Genomic DNA, 22029 nt, shown 5'->3' on the forward strand with positions numbered 1-22029 from the left:
GCGACCCTGTGTTTATTAGGAGTACACCTGTACTCTGCCTACCATCCACAGCCACATGGAAAGAATCAACCAGATCTTCAAACAATACTTATGATGCTACATCAACCATCACCAGGATGACTGGCCTTCACTGTTACCCTATGTAGAGTTCTCATACAATTATGGAGACCACACATCCACAGGCCACAGCCCTTTCTTTATCAACTATGGGTACCACCTCCAATTTCACCCCCAACTACATACATTCTCCCCCAACCCATCTACCTTGGCCCTAGTACAAGACATCCATCACACCCAAGAGGAGGTGAAGGAACACCTGGAAAAGGCAAAGGAGGGCTACAAAAGGCACACAGACAAATGTGGACAACAGGGCCTGCCTATGCCGCAGGACAAAAGATGTGGCTTTCAACTGAACACCTCCACATGGACAGACCCTCTTGGAAACTTGCCTGTCGGTTCCTTGGCCCATACCAGATCCAGCGACAAATCAGCCCAATCACCATCAAGCTCTAGCTGCCTCGCTCTCTTAGAGTCCACCCCCAATTCCAAGTCTCACTTCTAAAACCATACACTGAGAATACATTTCCTGCAGAGCACAATCACCACCTCCACCAGTGCAAGGACAGAGGCAGGAGGAATACATTGTACTCAAAGTCCTTGACTAAGATCCCTCAGGGCCAATTATGGTATCTGGTTGACTGGGCCATAATCTTCCCAATCAATCAGGTACCAGGTAAAACAGGAAACTGAGTCATACTACTTGCTCTGTGCTGCAATTTTTGGCTCTTTCCCTTTTCTAAAGGCCTTGTCCTGCTTCCCACAATTATACCTGTGGTCCCAGTTAGTAGCCCAATACAGCTTCCGTTGGAGTCAATTGCCTTTGACAGCAGCTGAATCAGGGCCAGTGTCAATGGTACTTCTCGCATGAGCAAGAGACAGGATTTGGCTCCAGTTTTGTTTTGTTCTTTGATGGTTTCCGTTGAGTGGACAAGCAGATCTGTGTGTTATTAAGGACAGTGGTTTCAGTGGCTGGGGGCATGGGTAAGGGAACCAATATAACCGAGGAAGAGCTTGAGGACTTCTTCCAAGAGATAGGAAAGCTCATCCCTTAAAAGGACGAGTCCCCGATACCACAATCTCTCTCCACACACATTTCACAGAATCTGTAACTTTAACAGTGTAATTCACACATCAAAATTTACTTTGTTCAGTTCATAAGAATTTCAGATGAGTCATACCTGTAAATTGCTGTTTGACTGCAATGTACTCAAGTTTAACCATGTGGAAATTTAACCAAAACTTCTGGGCCTGATCCAAGACCCTGCCCTCAGTCAGGGCCTGATTGAAAGCCCAATTAAGTCGATTGAAAGACTCCCTCTGATCGCAATGGTCTTGAATCAGGCTCTGCCCTCATTGACAATAATGGGGTTTCTGGGCAAAAGAGATTTGTGGATTGGACCACACATAATACAATAAATAATAACAAATAACCCTTAACACTTATCTTCATCTATACACTCTACAAGAGCACGTGAGCATCATTATTCCTCTTTTAAGGAAGGGAAAGCTGAGATGCAGCAAGGTGAAGTCATAGATCAAGGTCACTCAGGTAGCCAGTGGCAAAGGTGGGAGGAGAATCCACAGTTCCTGACTCCCAGTCCAGTGCCCTATTCATTGGGCCACACTGCCACATACAGCTAGTGGGATATATGCAAATATGTTTCACTCATAGTGCCCTGGATTCAGCAAAGCACCTAGACATGTCCTTAAATGCCTTGATAAATAGCAATGGGACCTATGCACATGCTTATATTGTATTATATTATATTATATTGGCAAATGATGCACACATATATAAATCCCCACCCTTTTTCCTACTTTGGAGCATGCTTTACCCAGGAATTCTGCACATCTAGACATGATGTTATCACAGAAATACACCTCTACCTCGATACAACGCTGTTCTCGGGAGCCAAAAAATCTTACCGCATTATAGGTGAAACCGCGTTATATCGAACTTGCTTTGATCCACCGGAGTGTGCATCCCCGCCCCTCCCCCCAGAGCGCTGCTTCACCGCGTTATATCCAAATTGGTGTTATATCGGGTGGCGTTATATCGAGGTAGCGGTGTATGCAATTGGTTTGCTGGCCCTGCAGTGCCATTTGGAAGTGTTACTTTTCACAGGCAATTTTCCCATGAGGTGTGCAGGGACAGCTAAGATCCTGATGGGGAAAGGTGTGTTCCTGGGATCCCAAAACATTACCAGGTTCTCATTTTACAAGGCTGTCATTTTAAAGCACAGCATAGAACTCGATTTTTCCGGAGAAAGTTTTTCAGTTAATGAGTTAGCTGGTTTAAGTGAACCGGTTGCAAGTCGCATTGGCGGGGATAATTCTCTTTGTTGATATATGCCATCCTCCCTTCCAGCAGAGCTGACAGGCCATGGAGGAGAGTACACCCTGAATTCCTTTGCAGTAGGAAGTCTCGCTGGAGAACTGCAGTAGGAAGTCTTGTGCCTAGAGCTCCGAGAGAACTGTGTTGTCCATTTAGTGGGAAAAGCCCCAATTTGGATTATTTTTCCTTTTCCAGAAATGGAGCGAAACCACAACAAATGTGAAAGTTTGCCACAAAACAAAATTCTGGGGGGGAAAAATAATCATCTCAATCTAAACATTTTGTTCCAATTTTGGCCTTTAATGAATTTTAAGTTCAAAATCACTTTTGTTCCAAAAATACTAAACCAGGCCGTTTGGAAATCATCTCAATGCTTTGTTTTGGTTATTTTAAAATGAAATTTCAGCGAAAACGACACATTTTGAAAATAGGTGCCTAAGTCAACGGAAAAAGGCATTTTCGTCAGAAACCTCTTTGGATGGAATCTGAGTGAGAGACTTGCCCTTCCTCCAGGTCCTCACAAAGGACCAGACTGCCACTGGACTGGATCTGACGCAGTTGCAAAGTGGAAGTGGCAAAAGGAGCCACCCCCCCGGCACTGGTCATTGCAATTGCAGGCCCTGTACGTGGGGGTGGGGGCAGTAACTGCTCCTTGGGGTCACTCACAAGGGCATCGGCACCCCAAGGGTGGTGGGAGGGAGGCACGGAGCACAAAGGACCATGGTTGTGCTCACTCTTCACACTGGCCCACAGATCATGACAGATGCATCATGCCCAAGGACCAGTTGGGAAGGCATTGTTGTGTATGTCCTGATAGACAGGCCCTCCCTGAGCTCCCTCTGGAGTGGGCCAGGGACTAAAGGCCCCTGCCATAGGGTAGCTGGCCCCTTACATTAAACTGGGCTCAGCTCTCCTCTCCCAGTCTGGGTGCGCCCTAGTTTGGGGAATGAGGAGGGTGGGACTGCCCCTGGGAGTTATAATTGAGAGGTCAGAACCCAGGAGTTCTGAGAGCAAAGAGAGCTCTGAGGGAGAGCACAGCGGGGTGAGAGCTTCAGGAGGGGTTGCCCATGAAGGAGGGAGTGGGGAGAGGTCCCTGCTTCAGCCGTGGGGCCAGGTGAGGCTGGTGAAAGCAGAAGGCAATCGGGGAGTCACCTACAGACTTGCCCAGGCCACACAGAGCTGAAGGCTGAGAGCAGCAGAGGGCGATGCCGGCTGGCTCTCCAAAATGGAGGCCCAGAGTGGATGGAAGGCTGAGGAATAATGGAGGGGTGAGCCCACTGAGCTGGTCCTGGGCAAGAGCTGGAACCCGACCTGGGAAGGAAACAGGGCGGAGAAACACCCCAGCTAGAGGGGCTGGGATGTGGCCTGGCGAGAGACGCTAGAGCAGCGGTTCCCAAACTTTAACAGCTTGTGAACCCCTTTCACTAAAATGTCAGTTCTCATGAACCCGCTCCTAAAAATGAATATTTCCAGGGATTTTCTCCTTTACCCGAGTATAAATTATAAAAGCAGTGATCTTGGAAATATAAAATTTGTTTGTATGATATGCTTATTTACACAGTATGTATTATTAATTATTTATCATTACAGTATTTTTATTACATTATGAAAACAGCAACACACTTCCAAGATCTCACTTTCGTCGCTTGTATCACTTTGAATAAGCCTGTTATAAGACAAGGCTCCTATGTTTCATCAAGGAGTATCAGATGTGAAACAGCATGAAGGGGTTTAAGAAGCCAACTCAGAGAGTTCCTCCTACACAAGCATTCAGGTCTTGAGCAATCCAGGCAAACAACACACATTACAACAAAGCTTAAACTTGTTCTTCATCATAATTTTAAAAACAATACTGCAATAATATTTAATTTTAAAAAGAGCAAAAAAATATCCATCTCCCTTTCCGTTTCTTATAAGGAGTCTTGAAGTTTAAATCTCTTCAGTGTGATAGAGATGCTTGCTTTGATCTGCTTAGCTCTTGGAAGTCCAGGGGCTCTGGGCTGCCAGGGACCCCTAAGGACAGCTCTGTCCGCCATTGGGGATTTTTTTCCCGAGAACCCCCTGTAACATTTCGTGAACCCCAGTTTGGGAACCACTGTGCTAGAGCCATACCTGGGAGCTGGGGTGAAGCACAGTGAGGGATGCTAGAGCCGTGCCTGTGAGCTGGGGTGAAGCCTGGTGAGAGACACTAGAGCCATATTTGGTGTTGGACTGTGCAGGGAGGATTCTGGTTTACGGTAGTGAGACTTCTGGTAATAACTTAACCCCACAAAACAGGCTGTTTATATACCCCGAAGGCTGCCCTGAGTTTATTTCAAGAATCAAGACGGAAACTGAGGTGAGGGGCCACTTGCAGGGCACCCAGGAGGAGACTGTGCATTCACAGCCCTTTGAGAAGAAGGGAGGGTGCGTGACAGAGTGACAGCAATGGCAGGGGAAGGGCAGGAACTGGCATGGGGCCGGGAGGACGGCGCTGAAGAGGTGGCTGGCAGAAAAGGCCAGGCCAGTGGGGAACACGAGATCCATTGCCTGCTGAGATGAGCCTTGGAGTGAAGGGAAGATATGGGAAGGAGGGGAAAAAGCAGGGAGGGAGTGGGAGCTGGTGTGGGGACGGGAGGAAGGAGATAAGAGCGTGAGGAGCTGGGTAGACTCAGCTCTGATCTACCACGTCAAGAATTCTCCGGACAGGTATTCTCATCCCTGAGTTGTAAGAGTTAACACTCATTCCCCAGCCCCTCGGACACGTGCTCTATGAATCCCTGGCAAATGCTGTACAAACGCAAGCACTGTAGCTGGGGACCGGGTTATTCACAGTCACATAAATGATGTTGACAGCAACAAGCATGCAACAAAACATCATATATGTCTTATCGTGTCTATATTTCTCCCACGTCTCTAAACACTTTACTGACACAATCAGTTAATTATAACAATCGTTCATGGCTCACAATTAAAGCGCTTATCAAATAACCACATTCTGAGCCTATGCTCTGAAAATTATTCCAGGGAAGCAGCAGGTCGAGGAGGGAATCCCAGAGAATTGGTGAAACGTACATTCCCCGTGTATAAATTTCAGGGCAGAATAATTCAGCCATATCAGAGCACAAACACGGCTATGCATACAGCATTAAACCTGATCTGTCAGCGCCTTCAGAACCAAATCATAAAAGACTGTGTGCATTCAGAAGAAGCCTCTGAAACGGGCCCTTCAAATGACAAGGGAGGACAGAGAAGGTATTTTGGATTCTAGTTAGCAAACCCACACTTAAATGAGAACGAGAACCTAGAAGAATTGCAGGTGACCTTCAACCTAGCTGGAGCAGAAGGTTGTTATTAAAAGAACCAATGAAAGGAACATTGCAGTTACTCAATCTAATGGGTCACACCAGCCTACGTGTAGTTAAAAATAAATCTATTACACAGAGAAATCAGATGAGTCTGGATCATTGCATTGCATCTTTCTAAACTCTGCCAAATAATATGTGATTGGTCTTGCGTATTACCAAACCTGCCCATCTCAGGTACCATTACTTAGTAGTAGTGTCTGAGCACCCCACAATCTGTAAAGTATTTATGCTTCCTGCACTCCTGCGAGGTAGGGAAGGGCTATTAACCTCATTTTACAGATGGGGAACTGAGACAGAGACTAAGGGCTTGTCTACGCTGTGCCGCAGTGCGGACTACGGGGGGGGGTGCGAATTGCTGAGCACAAAGTGTTGCATTCTGCCCAGCAGGGACGCTCCTGGCACAAGCCAAAAGGTACCTAGTTCACGTTACCGCAGACTTCTTTCAAACAGGGCTGTGTTCATGCGAACTAAGTACCTTGTAGTTCACGCCAGCAGTGCCCACCGGGGGCAGTTACAGAACAACCCTTTGCTGTGCTCTGCACTCGATCCTCCCCTGGTAGTCCACACTGAAGCACACTGTAAACCAGGTCTTCAAAGGATTTGGGCACCTGAAGGTGCAGACACCTAAAGGGATTTTCAGACACACTCCGATGGGAGTCAGGAGCCTACCGTGCTTAGGCACACTTGAAAAACACAACTGATTGTCTTTTTGGTCTGCGTTTGTACAGCACCTGACACAATGGGGTCCTGGACTATGACTGGGGTCCCTGGGCACTATGCTTATAAAAATAATAATCATTAATAAGGACTAGTGAGATCAAATCTTAACAGAGGCTGTAACAGAACCACCTTGAAACATCATCACCTACACTTTCAAAAATGACTCAATTTTCTACTGTTCAAGTTGGGGCACCTTTAAGGGGCTGATTTTCAAAGAGCAGATGCTCAGCACTTTCTGAAAATCAGGTCTCTTCAAGGCATCTCCAGTGGGTCACCCAAAATCCTTAGTCACATGAAAGGGCAGGCCCCTCATTTGGAAGGGCACAAATTGTTCCAGGGTACAAAGTAGGACGATCTTTTCCTTTCACCTCAGGGAACTGGCATCATCTTAGATAATGTGCAGAGTATTTGGGTTTCATAACAGCTGCACAATAGCAGGCTTAGCCTTAAAAGCACAGATGTGCTATGGGCATAATTTAACACTTGCTATCAAGAAGCTTCACGCAAACCTTCCCATTTTCAGGCTGGCTCAAGTGAAAGACAGCGCTTGCTCGAGATCAGTTTCCTTCACTAGATCCCAGGACGCCATGCTTCTGAACACAGAGGGAATAGTGCTAGTAGAACAACCTCTCTCACAGTCTTGCATTACTTCTGCTTCCAGTAGGGTGACCCAACAGCAAACGTGAAAAATCAGGATGGGGGTGTGGGGTAATAGGGGCCTATATAAGAAAAAGACCCCAAAATTGGGACTGTCCCTATAAAATCAGGACATCTGGTCACCCTAACTTCCAGACTTAGAAAGAACTAGGAGGTCAGAGTAAATGAAGTTAACTAAACTTTGCCAACTTGCAAAATAAAGCATTACTTTGTGTTCAGATTCTGATTAAGTCATAGAATACCAGGGTTAAAAGGGACCTCAGGAGGTCATCTAGTCCAACCCCCTGCTCAAAGCAGGGCCAATCCCCAGACAGATTTTTGCCCCACATCCATAGTTGGCCCTCTCAAGAATTGAACTTGCAAGCCCTGGGTTTAGCAGGTCAATGCTCAAACCACTGAGCTATTCCCCCCTGTAATCAGAAGCAGATTGTTTTATCCTGACTAGTTCACCCATCCTTGTTCCTAGCTGCTGTTCAGAGATGCTTGTATAACTGCAAAACACATTTAGGGAAATCTTGTTAATCAAGTACCTTAACACTGATGTGACTTTTTTTTTAGGTCCTTAATATTTAAATGGTAGGAAGTGACTTGCAATCACAGCAAGATGTTGTTGCATTTTCAGGCCAGATCCTCAGCTGGTGCAAATTGCTGACGCTCCTTTGAAATCAGCAGATCAATTTACATCAGTTGAGAATCTGGCCTGAAGTTCTAGGCAAGTTTTTTTGTATGATGTAAATCATTACAGCTGTATAAAATAAGCCATTGTTACGTCACATTTACTTTTTGAGGGGAAAGTAATGTTTCTGTATCTATAGCAATCTTTATAAAATCCCCCCCCATTACATGTTATTACAATGACCTGATTCATACTTCTAATTCTTAAAACTAATTCATGTGAAGAATGAATGTGTTTTTCTTAATTTCTTAAAGATATTACCAGCAGACAAGTACACTCAAGATAGATCATATGTGCAAACTCCCACACACTCTAGACAGAAAGCCAATGTTGCCAACTCTTATGCTGGTTATCACAAGTTTTATGATATTTTGTTCTTAATCTCCAGCTGCTGGAGTCATGTGATTATGTAATAATCTCAGCTTTCATTTTTTTAAAACAGATTGAGGAAAAGCTTGGAAATATGGTCCAAGTGCACCCTAAAGGCCCAGAAACTAGAAAAGAAGTTAAAAAACACCCAATTTTTTTTAAAAGTCCGATGATTTTTAAAAATACTTTACTACTAACTTTTGAATGCTTGGGGTTCATAATACTGAATAAACACTTTTCCTAGTAAGCAGTGGTGGCCTTAACATTGAGATCAAAGGTTGTGAGGGCCAGATCCTCAGCTGCTGTAAACCCACATAGCTCTTTTGAAGTCAATGATTTTCATCATACTTAAATGTCAAACCCAGGAGTATATACAACATAACACTCATCTGTCTCTAGCCTTATCATTATCTGTATGTCTAAAGCACCAACAATATCTCCATAGTGTCTAGGATCATAGATGAATAATTTGGATCAAAAGTTGCTAATAATGGATAACCCAACTGTATTCATAGGGACCTCATCCTACAAGGTGCCTCTTATGAGATCTGGGCATGCTCAGCTCCCACTGACTTCCGAAGGGGTTGAGGCCACTCAGGTCCAGTTAGGCGCCTAACTCTCACTGATTTTAATGGGAGCTAGGAACATAGGTGCCTCTGAAGAGCTGAGCTGGAGTGCCTTCCAGCAAATGATCAGAAGCTCCCATCTCAAAAACATGCAAAAAGGGCTTACCAAAAAAAGGAAAAAGCCTGCGGGAAATTCAGTGATGCGCGAGTTGTTAAGATTTTGGGCTTAGTAAAGTAACCATCTGAACACTTCCAGTCCGACAAACGCTTGCCACAACGCAGCTTATCTAGCCCACTGGCACCAATACGTGTGACGTGCTTAACATTAAAGTGTTGATTAAAATCATCCTCATGACAAATTGGGGGAGGGGAGTTTGAGGCTGTCCCTATGTGATCAGATCAACACATAGCAAACAGCCATGCAGTGGGGTAAAGGGCTTTCCCTGCCCACAGGATGGAAGACTTTGCTTTGGCAGTGGAGAAGTTAGGCTCTCCCTTGTGCCAGAGAGGGGTTGGTTTATTTATTTAGACTCGCTTTGCATCTGCTCTTCTCTTTTCATCACTGTAATTCAGTCTTCTGCTGGCATCAGTGCAGAACAACCAGAAAGCACTTGGCTTTGCTTCTGTAATGCTGAGAGGGGGAGGAAGGGGGGTTGTTAAACTCACCAGGCACCATTCCTGTCAGTGTTGGAGCAGAGTAGCTGCCCTGTCCAGCAGGGGGGACGTGAGGAGGGTATCCTGGGAGGGTTGTGCTTGCCAATTCACGACCTGAAGAATCAAACCAACAAATCACCATGTGAGCATTCACAACAACTAGACATGTTTTTACATTTCCCTGAACACCCAGAACACAGGCCAGGCATTTGTCATAACTGTACTGTGAATACCAAAGTGGGATTTTTAGCTTGGCAGGGAGAGAAGAGACAATTTCTTTATGAGCTGCCATAAAGCTCTGATAAAGTGAGCGACAGCGAGAGAAGGCACACACGGCTCGGCGCTGAGGCAGGCAAGCCAGCTTGAACTTTGCTGGGCCTTCCTTATTCCCAAGTTTCTCTGAAGCTCAGATTTGTCAAAATAAACGGATGGCATTAGAAACTGGTCAGTCACGAAGTGAGAAGCGACAGCAATTTGAATGGCATTTGCCTAGCAAACATTCTCGGAATAAGCCCTTCTAGCGACATAAGGATAGTCTGCAGAGGTCTTGCAAATTCATTATGGGGAATATTTTGGTGTAATCCCACTCATGGAGAGCCAGTGTAGTTCAGTGGCTTGCACACTAGACTAGGACTCTGAAGGGCTGGCTTCTATTCTTGGCTGGGACATGTGACTGCAGGCAGGTCATGCGACTGCTCTGTGCCTCAATTTCCCTATCTGTAAATCAGGGATAATGATGCTGACTGCTTCTTTCTCATCGGCAGATCTCAAAACTGGGTGTTACTCTTAGTACAATTACAGTGCAAAAACCATGTGCGTACATGCCACAGAATTCAAGTCATGGCTTTGTAAATCAAACTTATTTGGACCTCAGCAAACCATTTCTTTTACTCTAGGCCTTGTGATTTAAGGACGCACTTCAGGGGTAGGCAACCTATGGCACAGGTGCCGAAGGTGGCACGCAAGCTGATTTTCAGTGGCACTCGCATTGGCTGGGTCCTGGCCACCGGTTTGGGGGGCTCTGCATTTTAATTTAATTTTAAATGAAGCTTCTTAAACATTTTAAAATCCTTATTTACTTTACATACAATCGTTTAGTTATGTATTATAGACTTATAGAAAGGGACCTTCTAAAAACATTAAAATCAGGGCCAGCTCCAGGCACCAGCTCAGCAAGCAGGTGCTTGGGGCGGCCCAGGGGAAGGGGCGGCACGTCCGGCTCTTCGGCAGCAATTCGGCGGCAGGTCCCTCGGTCCCTCTCGGAGGGAAGGACCTGCCACCGAAGAAGAAAGTGGTGCGGTGGAGCTACCGCCAAATTGCCGCCAATCGCGGCTTTTTTTTTTTCTTCCCCCACCACTTGGGGCGGCAAAAAACTTGGAGCTGGCCCTGATTAAAATTAATTTAAAATTAATTAAAACCTTAAATCAGAGTGAATAAATGAAGACTCGGCACAGCACTTCTGAAAGATTGCCGACCCCTGACGTACTTAGAAGTTAAGTACATGCTGATTAGGGCCTGTCTGTCTCTTTCTTTCTTTCTTTATGCTCAGACCTCTGACACCCCAATGGTCTCAGTTTATGAGGCTGCCTGCTATTCTAAGGCACAAGATAGAAATACAAGACTATCCACAACATTTTTATTTACTTTAGCGTTAATTCTAAACTTCCCATACAAGAGTAAGGCTGAAACTCTGTATTTCACAGTTCACGTCCCCAAGTTAACCTTTTTCACAAGTTGAAATAGACAAAGCAGGACTTCTAGGTATCACAGAGCTACATGAATGTAGTTCCCTGGTTAACTTCAGAAAATTAGCAGTGAAAGTTAAAGACTTTGACGATGCCCCTGGTAAGAATTCAGCGTGGATGGTCTTGTGAACTCAGAGTGGGTGCACTGGTGTTCTGGGTTTGATTCCGGGCTCTTCCATAGACATCAGGTGTCACCTTGGATGATTGTCTGAGGTCTATGTCTTCAAAAGAGCTGAGAGATTCTGGGTGCCTCAATTCTTGATGCTGAACTTAAAGGCCCTGATATTCAGAGGGCAAATCCTCAAGTGGGGCATCCTTACTGCTGCTCTGTATCAGTACATATCACACTGGTGATGTCAGATCATCTCTCCTTGGGACCGTGGAGCAATGCTGGCTACGTTATCCACTCTGCTAGCCTAGCACATGCAAGACGGGTAGGTGGGAACTCAGTGTCACTGCTCCTGCACTTTTAAAGGAACAGATCTCTCATCATTCATCTTAATTAATCAGTTCAGGCAGCAAATGGTTATCACTGATCAAAATGTTCTGCTCTTGTTGCTGTGTCTGTTTTCCTGACCTCCCACACAAGTTCAAAGTCTGAATACTGTAATTTGTAAGTGTTTTGTAGACCCTGGAAACACACAGCTGTCTGTGATCTAGCTATGCTTGGTGGGTCTTGGAACATCCCCAGGAAATAAACAGCAGACTAATAAGGATTTTATCTGAAATAAAAAGATTTCCTATGGTTTGACATTTGCTTTGATGCCTCTATTGGTGCTGAAAATGCAAGAATTCTTAAGGCCAATGTATTATTACAGTTACGATAATTCCATGCAAACAAATGTAGGATTTTGGAGGCCCTCTGCACGGTTAGGCTTTAAATCAGCCCACCAATCAGAAACGACCTTCCTGCTGGGCAGTGTGGTTAGTACCACCTGCCATGTTTCTAATGTGGTGGCTGACGGTCTCTTCTGAAGGGCTAAGCAATCCAAAGGCGAAACAGGGATACTGCATACATTTCACAGTTGCAAAACGGCATGTGTCCCAGTCCCTCACAGGTATGGGGGCTTTTGGTTTAGCAAAGGAACTACTGTCACTCAAAAATAAACTGAGCTTTAATTTCTATAAACACCCAGCTGGCTTTCCTGGGAAAGGGCCAGCTCTCAACAGCCAAGCAACTCGTGTGCATCAGTTAGCTCTCCCTACGGCCAGGAGATGGCGAGTGGTGTGAATCTGTAAGAATTATACATATTACATGGGAAGGTGGATTGATTTCATTTTTCACATTTCCTCTCGACTGACTTCTGAGCCTTTATTTTAGCAGACGGTCACTCAAGACAAATTGTTGCTTCCATCCAGTTGGTAAAACGTCTGCTGAAGATTACAATGAGACCTGCGAACGGTTTTACTTGTGAGCAAACCACGATATGAAAACAAATACCTGAAATTTAAAAAATAAAATGACCATTCACAAGCACCATCCCACCTGGACTCACAGGGAAAAGTCTAACATGTCTGACTCATTCTATCTATGTCCCTATTGCTTATTTTGAGGAGTCTGCTTTGTTTTCAACCTAATTACAACTTCTTTCATACAACAATATTCATAAGTGAAAGGTAGAATCAGAGCTGGTTGAAAAAGTGAGAGGGCTATGGCGACAATTTCATCAAAATATTTTCCTTTTGCATGGGGAGGGCACAAAATTCCAGCCATCTCTATAAGATTTACCTTTCTCTACAGAAAGAACATTGGGTACTGGGAGCGGGAGAGGGGAAAGGCCTGGGGGTGGGTGTTTACGTAAATCTGCACGTTTAGTATTGATGGGCCATGATTTCCATTGGAACAAAGAGAAATGCGCTAATGAAACCCTTTGATGGCAGAACGAAGTACCCTTAACAAAGGAGAGTTACTTGGGAAAGGACTCAGATAACTAGACTCTGCGGTAAGGATGTGTGTATTTTCCAGCAGCTAATTGAAGCCCTTGTTATTCTGCCTAGTGAAGTGAGATATCTGTTCTGCTTCACCATGGAACCCCAGAACAAAGTGAGAGATCAGATCACAGCAGACAAATATCTGCTAAACCATTTATTTCGTACACCCAACGCACGGGAGGCATTTGCGTCAGGAGACAGCGTATGTAACAAACTGGAGCAGCTTCCTATCTGGACCTTGTGTTGGAGCAGATTTTATCCTGAGATGTACCTGTCAGGCCAGATGCTCAGCTGTGGTAAATCAGCAGGGCGCCATTGGCTTCAAAGTCCTACTACACATCTAGCTGCAGTGGAGCGACGCTGGGGCTGAGGATCTGGCCCTGAGACGCTTTGCGGTGTAATGATCCCACGACACTGACTTGGAGTTGGAGTCATGAGCCCAAGGGCAGTTTTAAGTCTCCCAGATTCCACCGAAAATCTAGTTTCTATCGATCTGGTGACTCACATCATCCCCTTCGATTAGAGAGAGGAGCACGGGGAAGCCCAGCCTCCCCTCCCTCCCGCTAACAGGCAAAGTGAGAGCTCCTCCTCCTTGGCTGAGGAGCTGATAGCTCAGAGGACAGCAGAATCTGCAGTGGGGTGGGGGTCTGGCTGAGGTTTCTGGGGCTCCCAGCCAGTCAGACGAGTGGTGGCAGCACCAGGTGGGAGTTGAGAAGATGTCCAAATGGAGAGCTCTCGATTTGCACCCTCCCAGCTTCCTATCCCCTCCAGGGGAGCTGAGAAGGGAGGCTGCATGCCCAGAGCTCTCTCCCTTGTAGGTGGGAGGCAGAGAGAGATCACAAGAGACATCTCACATCAAACCTCCCTGCCGGGAATCTTCTGCAATGCATGAAGTCCAGCATTCCGGTGTCCTACAGCGGAATGCCCCCCACGTCTGTGACCCTTTTTACATCTGTAGAGATTCTCCGTCCTGGTCAGACCTGAGTGATGCAAGCAAGGGGGAGGGAAGCCCCAGGGATGTGCCCCTCACAACCCTCCCCATGTTTAGCTGGCTATTGGCCTGCTTTGGAACATGCATGCCTGTGGGGTACATCCCTTCCTTTGTCCCCTTGCTGTATCCACAAGATGATGTAATGCCACATCATCAAATGGCGTCTGGACCTGTGATGACAGCCACAAGAATGAAGAGCTCCCCCTTCCTATTTTGATCTGCTGTAACCCACTCTCCACCCCCAATTCACCCATCTCCTAGTTTACATGGAGCCGGTTTTAATTTGCTTACAATTCACTTCACTTTTTCCAAATCCTTTCTCACAATCAGAGATGTCCAGGATCATTTCAGAGATGCTGAGTGACTCCAGTTTCCACAGGTGCCCAGCTCCTCTTCAAATCAGGCCATTTTTATTCAGGGTGAGTATGGATGCAGGCGACTAACTTTAGGCACCTGAGTTGGACGATATTGGCCTGAGGACGATGCTAAAGCTTGGCTTTTGTTGCATCCAATTATCTATTAATTGTCTTTATGGAAGAGGCAGAAAAATTGCTCTTCACAAATGCTGCTTTTCCTTCTCAGTGTGCCATATCGAAAGGGAAACCTGACACCTGCAGCTCCTGTCCCAGTGACATGCTTTGTCAGCTGCTGATTAACATGCTTGGAAGAGTCATCGCATTGCAGGCTTTGGGTTTGGGCAGTTTTCAATCGCCAACTTCTCTGATCCAGCGGAGAATCCGTGAGCAGGTCTCAGGGGCTGGCCCAACCCTACTTCTCTCCCTCTCAGTCTGATCTCAGATGCTTCTAAGGAACTGGGGATTGTCCCACAGACTGGATTATGCAAATGGTAATGAAAACTACTTAACATTATTATTAAGACCAACTCCCTTCGTGCCAGGCACTGTGCAAACATAAAGTAAGAGGCAGTCCCTGCCCCAAACGGCTTACAGCCTAAGTAGTCAAGACTCCCCAAGGAGTAGTATTAGTCCCATTTTACAGATGGGGAGCTGAGGCAAAGAGAGACTAAAGGCCAGATTTTCTAAGGTATTTAGGCATCTGAAGATGCAGGACAAGCACCTAGTGGATTTTTCAAAAGTGCCTTGGCATCCATCTGCACCTTTAGGTGCCTTAATATCTAGAAAAACTGGCCTATATAACATAAGAAACTGAGAGCAGAGGTAGGATTAGAACCCACCACCTGCTGCAGCATGGGCTTATGCCTTAATCACGGCACTGTCCTTTCTCTACACTGGGCTAGGGGAAAGGACTAGACTCACTCACTGAATTATTCTCAATTCACCACCAGCAATCACCCCTGGACTGTGAGCAGAGGACAAGTGTTAGCTGGAAATGTTAGCACTTATTTTTCATTAAAATCTAAACTGAGCAAGAGAGAGAGAGAGAGAGGGAAGGGCAGAACAAAGGACTGACGAGACCACTCTGGCCCTGGCTCTCCCAGCCCTGGAAATTCAATAACAAAGGAATGTAAAACAGATTGTAGGAGCCTGTGGAGTTTGTAAGAGCACTGTTTGAAACACTAGCAGACAGTCTGCACAGCTCCCCAACCTCACTGGGGATGAAAAGATGACCTGATGTCAGCGCAAACAGGGCTGACTGTATGTCATTGTCAGTGACAGAGGGAACATACACAGCTCACTCCTTTCCACTGCAAAGAGGACTATAGTGTCCTGATAGCGCTGAGCACTCCAAATAATTGATTAGCTGACAAATACCGGTTTATTAGTTAACCGGCTGAGTTAGTTTGCAGATAACTAACTGCTTCCAACCTTCCTGGCAAAGGAAACAGTTCTGGGGGAATAGAGCGACTCTTTCTATGGTATCATCATGAGGGAGGAATATTCCTAAAACTATGTTTTGTTCTAAGAATTGCTGCAGAATTAGGTTGGTTTTTTTTTTTCTATTTTGGTCCCAAGGAAACTTTAGATCTTCCTTAGTAGACTACCATATGGCTACAGACCGAGGGCAAAGATTTTACTGTACCCGGAGCGCCTTGTTAATACACGGGTTGATTTCATGTAGATATACAGAGAGAGTTTAAAAAAAATTATAACTTCAGAAATTGCACCTGGGCAAAGAAGTATAGGATCGTGCACATGCCTCTACATCCCTTTTCTGTAACGGTGTACAGCGTATCGGTAGAAGTTAAATCACCCTGATCAACACGTGCGCATGTAAAACAGACAACAACAAAATGTATGTTGTTACATGGGAAAGCCAGAGACTGGGACACTATTCCCTGCCCTGCTCCTGAGCAGCTGTGAGACGTTGGCCAACACTACACTTCCCTGTGCCTTGTTTTCTCCATCGCCCGTTTGGGGATGACAATCTTCTTTTGTAACTTGCTTTGAGATGGGTGGATTTAAAAGTGCTGTATAAAAGGCAAAGCAGTATTGTTTACCTGATCCTTTTGCAAAGGGAGACAGGAATCCTTTCGCCTGCACGTTGAAATGTAGCTACTTCTGGGGTGAAGTGTATTGACTAACACCCCACCATGACAGTGCACAACATTTTAGGAACGGAAGTGGGAAATGCTGTTTAACTGCAGAAGGAATTTAGGTCAGTAGGATATAGCTACCTGCGTTGGAAACTAGCCAGAACACCAGGGATAATACTTTTACATAAATAGTATCACGGTGTGATCATAAATGGACTCCACCTTGACTTTTACTTCTCATTCAACAGAGAGCACTTCCCACAACAAACTGCCCATTCTCACCATGGGGCACGTCTCACCGATTAAGTGCCAACACCCTGATCCTGCAAAGACCTTTCGTAAACGTACTTTAAATACGAAACTTTACACGCAATTCTGCATACCCATAAGTCTTTGCAGGATCAGGGCTTATATCAGCCACCTACTCAATCACCAACTCTAGTTCTTACAGTGATTATGAGTTCCTTAGCACTGACCCAGAATGGCACTGCTGATGCAGCCTCAGCATACCGGGCTTGGTCTGCGTGTTTAAACGTCGGCTTTTGGTTTGTTTGGTTACAGATAGCTTCTGTATCGTAGGAGTAAATGCATGTTTAAAATATGCTGCAGTGACAACGGATCATGAGACTTTAGCTCATACACCCTATAGTTCAATCACAGTTTCATTGCAGTTATAAGGACAGTAATGATTTATATCATTCTGAGACTGATGCAGACATCTATATGGGTTTATTCCATACAGTTCCTAGAAGTGCTAGATTATCATGCCGCCTATTAATCATGCAAATTATTATTATAAATAATAACAGTAATCTCATTTGTATTGTGGTAGAGCTCAGAGGTTCCATTATGGTAGGTTCTGTGCACAAATATAACAAAAACGATTCTCTGCCCCAGAGCTTAGGAAAATGAATACAGTGGTTGATCCTATTTTGATTATCATCTGTGATCTGATTTGAGTTCAATGAGCCTGTGGCTTAAATGACTCAAATTTCTGTTACAGATCATTGATGGCCCTTGTGTATTTGATTTGCCCCACCTTATTCTTATGGTATCAACTATTTACTGAGAACCAGGCATGTACGCATACTGTACAAGTCACAGAGGAAGGTCTGGTCTATGCCCATAGAAACTTGCATTATAAACTAAAGAATACCATGTATATATGTGCTGCAGGGGTAAACAATAGGCGGACCACAGATCGCCAGCCACTTTTGAATGAACCCTGAAATCCTTTTATTTACTTATTATCATCATCATTTTCTTTTTAAAAAAATATTTTCTCTGGAGTCTGGACCTTGGCTATATCTTGGCCAAGAAATCTGGAGCTTGACAAAAAATAATTGACTACCCCTGCACTGGATGGCCTACAGACAGATTTATCTCAAGCCAGTTCAAAAATATAAGACGACCTTTTCATTGGTGCAGTTGCACTGATAGGCTCTATAGAAGACATGTGCTTGGAGGAATTATTTGCATGGACTCCAGTAGGAGCTGTGTTGCCATTGGCTACACCGCTATGCATCTTTCATCTTTTTCTAGGCAGCCATGGCACGGAGTAGATGTTAATGCTGCTTCTAGCCGTGTGCTTTAGCAGACCAACCAGGGGACTGCCAGCTGAACAAGCCATGTGGAGAGACGGCTCTCTAGCCCTGCTCGCCCTATCCTCATGCAAGGAACAGAGAGCCCACATCTATGGAGGTCTTTCTTGGATTCTCATGGGGTGGGAAATATGTTGTCACTGCCTCTTTCCATAGCTTGAAGGTCCTTCCATCACTTGGTACTTGTATGTGCTTCCCCTGGCACTTTATATTGTGGTCGGGCTGGGGTGGAGGATGAGGGAGAAAGATGCCTTAATTATGCAGAGTCACCTTGCCCAAAATTTTCCAGAGTGACTAATTATCTTGGGTGACTCCATTTTGGAGTGCCCGATTTGAACACCCACCCTCTGAAAACCAGGTCCTTCAAAGATGTCTTAAAAAGTAAGAATCTGCAAAATGAAGGCTCCCCAAATCATGTCAGTTTTGAAAATGTAGACCCTTAAATTCTATTGTAGGAATAAAATTCAGGTACTTATACTATGTAGCTCTGTGAAATTCAGAATTCCATTGCAAGAAAAATCAGAAAAAAAAAACAAAAAAAGAGATTAGAGCAGGTTGAGAATTTTCAATTGAAAACATTATCTTGCATAAAATGCAGTTTCTTACATTCAATATGTTTTGCAAAAACAATTAATGGACAAAGTTTTCCAATTGTAGGACAAAAAACAATCTGAACTGAGAATTTGTTTCATCACATAATGCAAATCTTATTTCATTTCAGTGTTTGGAAACAAACAAAATTCAGTTTTTGATTTTCAGTTTTCAGATTTTTTTCTCTCTTTTCTTTCTTTTTTCTTCTCCCCTCTCCTTCCCCCCCATCAAAAAGTAGAAAGGTGAAAAAGTGAGGAGGAAAACAGCTTATCTTTCCCACCTTTTCATCCCTGTTTAATTTTCTCCCACATTTCCAATTGGAAATAAAGGGGACAGGAAGTAAAGAGAGAGAGAGAGAGCACGCACACATGAGCAAAGGTAGGGCAGGGACTGAAAATCTGAAAGCCAAAAATCAAAACCCAACATTTTAAAATGTCCAAAACCCAAAACAAAAATGAAAATTCAGATTTGCAAAGAAAATTTTTCTTTAGCTTCATTTCAAACTTTTTTTAATAGAAAAATGATCTTTTATTGGCAAAATCTTTCAAATGAAAACATTTTGTTCAAAACTTTCAGCTGTGGAAAATTGTCAGTTTTGCAACCAGCTCTAACAAAGATCAGCAATATTTTCTCCTCTGAGCAGAGACCATAACTTACGAGAGACATTTTTACAAAGGTTCAGACCTCCCGAGCCAAACACCTCCGGGTGGTTTGTGAAATGGAGTCAAACAGTCTACATGAAAGATAATTGTTGTATCAAAGCCAGAATAAAATAACCCACGGCAGCATTTGGCACCATCTTGCCAGAGCCCAACTTTTTTTTTTTAACCTAAAGAGCATTTTGAGGTGTATCTTTGTATACTAATGGGTGAAAATGTGAATCCAATTAACTTCAGATTTAACTCATAATGAACTTCTCATTTTGCTACCAGCTCAGCTCTCATCCATGGCAGTAATTAACCACTGGGGGTTGTCACTCCTAGACACATGACACAGATTCCCCCAAGTCCAGGAGCTTCAAACCCTTGCAGAATTCATTACCCTGACAGTGTGAAAACCCTTCACTTTTAATACCACAGAGCACCAACAACATTTTTCCTTTTATCTACCTGATTGCCAGTAACAGTATGAAAAAAATGAATCCACAAGAGATGTAATTAATTATTGCAAAGGATACATTAGACAATGCACGGGGTGCAGGTGGTGGGAAGGATGGCTGCAAAACCCTTTAGCCAACATTGTTCTGCTATTCCACGATAGAGGGTCTTGTCATTTCCATCTCTGGGAACACATTACAGGATGCACTAAAAGACAACTAAGCATTTATCCTCCAGTTCATGCTTAGGGAAATCATGAAATTTCCATTCACTCAGGAACACAGTCAGGGGTTAGCTAGTGCTCTGGGTTAATAAACTAATCTTCCATCTCTAGAGAACAGGGCTCAAATTTCAAATAGGTCACAAGTAAAAATGAGTTTGATGCTCAGATAAATCCCTAGCGGATGTTTGTCCAAATCAGAAAGTCGGCAGCTGTGGAAAGGACCTGGTCTGAAACAGCTAGATGCTTCATTGCAAGTGTACCTTTTACCTTACAACCAGAACAGAAGATGCTGCATGCATCGACATAACACACACATACACCGCTATAGTATGCAACCATTTAGGGTCCAGTCCTGCTTCCCTTGTGCACCCAAACTCCCGTTGAAATCAATGAATCATGATGCACAAACTATGAAGGAACAGGCCCATAATCTGAATTTATCTTGGTCTCATTGCATGAGGGACCAGAACCACAGAACCCACTGGTTGCAGTTTTAGCAGGTTTTCTCCTGAGCTAGTTTTATCAGGGCTGAAGACAAACACGTATGCAATGAGATGCTCAAATGTGTAGCCTCATTTTGCTGTAGTTCTAAGAAAAGGAAGGACACACACACCCCTTTGTGCTCTGCTGCTAAGGATTTAGATGTCTGATCAGTTGAATCTCACAGGGACTGCCCCCAAGTATTTACAAATGCCTCCTTTTGATGTTTTCACTGGACAGAAAATAGTGTTTGGTGTCTGTGGTTGGCCATCAGCCACACTCAAAAGTTATATGTTTGCAAGGCCATCAATGATGCATAAAGACTTCAGGGAACTCCCTTCTGTGCCTTCCCACACACCACTTACAGAAATCCTTGCTTGGGCTGAGTCAAAGATGCCGCTGAACAATGGGGCCTTCTCCCTGCGCCCTCTTGGAACATGGAACTTCAGGATCCCACACTCCATCGTTAGAAAACCTTGCAAGGCCTCTGTACCCCTGATTGCACTGGTCCTTGCCCTCCCTTCCCCATGCACAGCAGAGACCAAGGGTCTCCCCACTTACCCATGCCCCTGTCCCACCCCTCCTGCTGTTACTAGAACTCCCACAGTCCAGCTCAAGATCCTCTACCTGAGAAGCTCCAGGCTTCCACTCCCCTTCAGCACCCCTCGCTCCTGCTGCACAGCTCCAGGGTTTTCTGTCTCTCTGAACGGATGTATATAAACAGCCCCTCTGGGAGCTTGGGCAGTATCGGTACCACCATTTTACAGAGGGGGTGTTGAGACAAAATTAGTGCCACCTCCAAAAAATATGTTTTCAGTGACTTGCCGTGGAGAGGCTGTGGCAGAAAAGGAGACACGGGTCTCCATGGACCCAGTCTGTTTGCTCAAGCACAGGACTTCCTGCAGCTCCCTTGCTCATTGGCTGCACAGAAATTTCACCATGTCGAGGCTTCCTCTCAACAGTTCGCAATGAGGCACCAGCAGTGAGTGGCTAAACATTGTTCCTGCTACACGTGGGACTCAGGTGCCATTTTGGGCTCTTCCAGGAGTGATTGTTAAGACCCTCTCCATCAGGTCTCTGGCTTACCTATTTTCAGACTGATCTGACATTTTCTGGAGGATTCTAGAGAGGATGCAAAATTTGATTTTAAACAGAAACTTAGCTGCAGCCTTAACTAAACTGGAAAGCAGAAATCCCATCACATTGAGCCATAATGACCCCCCAGAGGCAGGGCTGGTTCTGCAGTCCCATTACTAGGGGGAAAGTGGGTATTTTGGGGGCCCTGGATGTTGCTATTTAAAAAACAACCAATCCTCCAGGAGTCATGGGGCTAATTAGACCCCTGGGAAATCTTGGAGTTTAAGAATGTAAAAAAGTAAGATTTGGCAACCATGTCCTTGTTTTCTGTGATTTATAAGTTTGGCCTTTCTGACAACAATTCAGGGCTCCTTGAACATCACTGGGGACGGCAGGGGGATGTCTCTTTTGACTCCCCACCTCTCCTGGTAGCCTCCACATGGGCCAGCAGCT

The 22029-nt window shown here is 44.8% G+C and overlaps 1 protein-coding gene across 4 annotated transcripts in view; it reads right to left on the bottom strand.

The window, feature by feature from the left end:
• PAX5 (paired box 5) overlaps window positions 1-22029 on the bottom strand; it is a 224138-nt gene that overhangs the window by 53530 nt on the left and 148579 nt on the right. For all 4 annotated transcript variants that reach the window (XM_039545497.1, XM_039545495.1, XM_039545496.1 and 1 more), the window contains one exon: window positions 9397-9498. In XM_039545497.1, the coding sequence (XP_039401431.1) occupies window positions 9397-9498 (102 nt within the window). The remainder of the gene's footprint in view (window positions 1-9396; window positions 9499-22029) is intronic.

The sequence above is a fragment of the Mauremys reevesii genome, linkage group 6 (assembly GCF_016161935.1).
Source record: "Mauremys reevesii isolate NIE-2019 linkage group 6, ASM1616193v1, whole genome shotgun sequence".
Lineage (NCBI taxonomy): Eukaryota > Metazoa > Chordata > Testudines > Geoemydidae > Mauremys > Mauremys reevesii.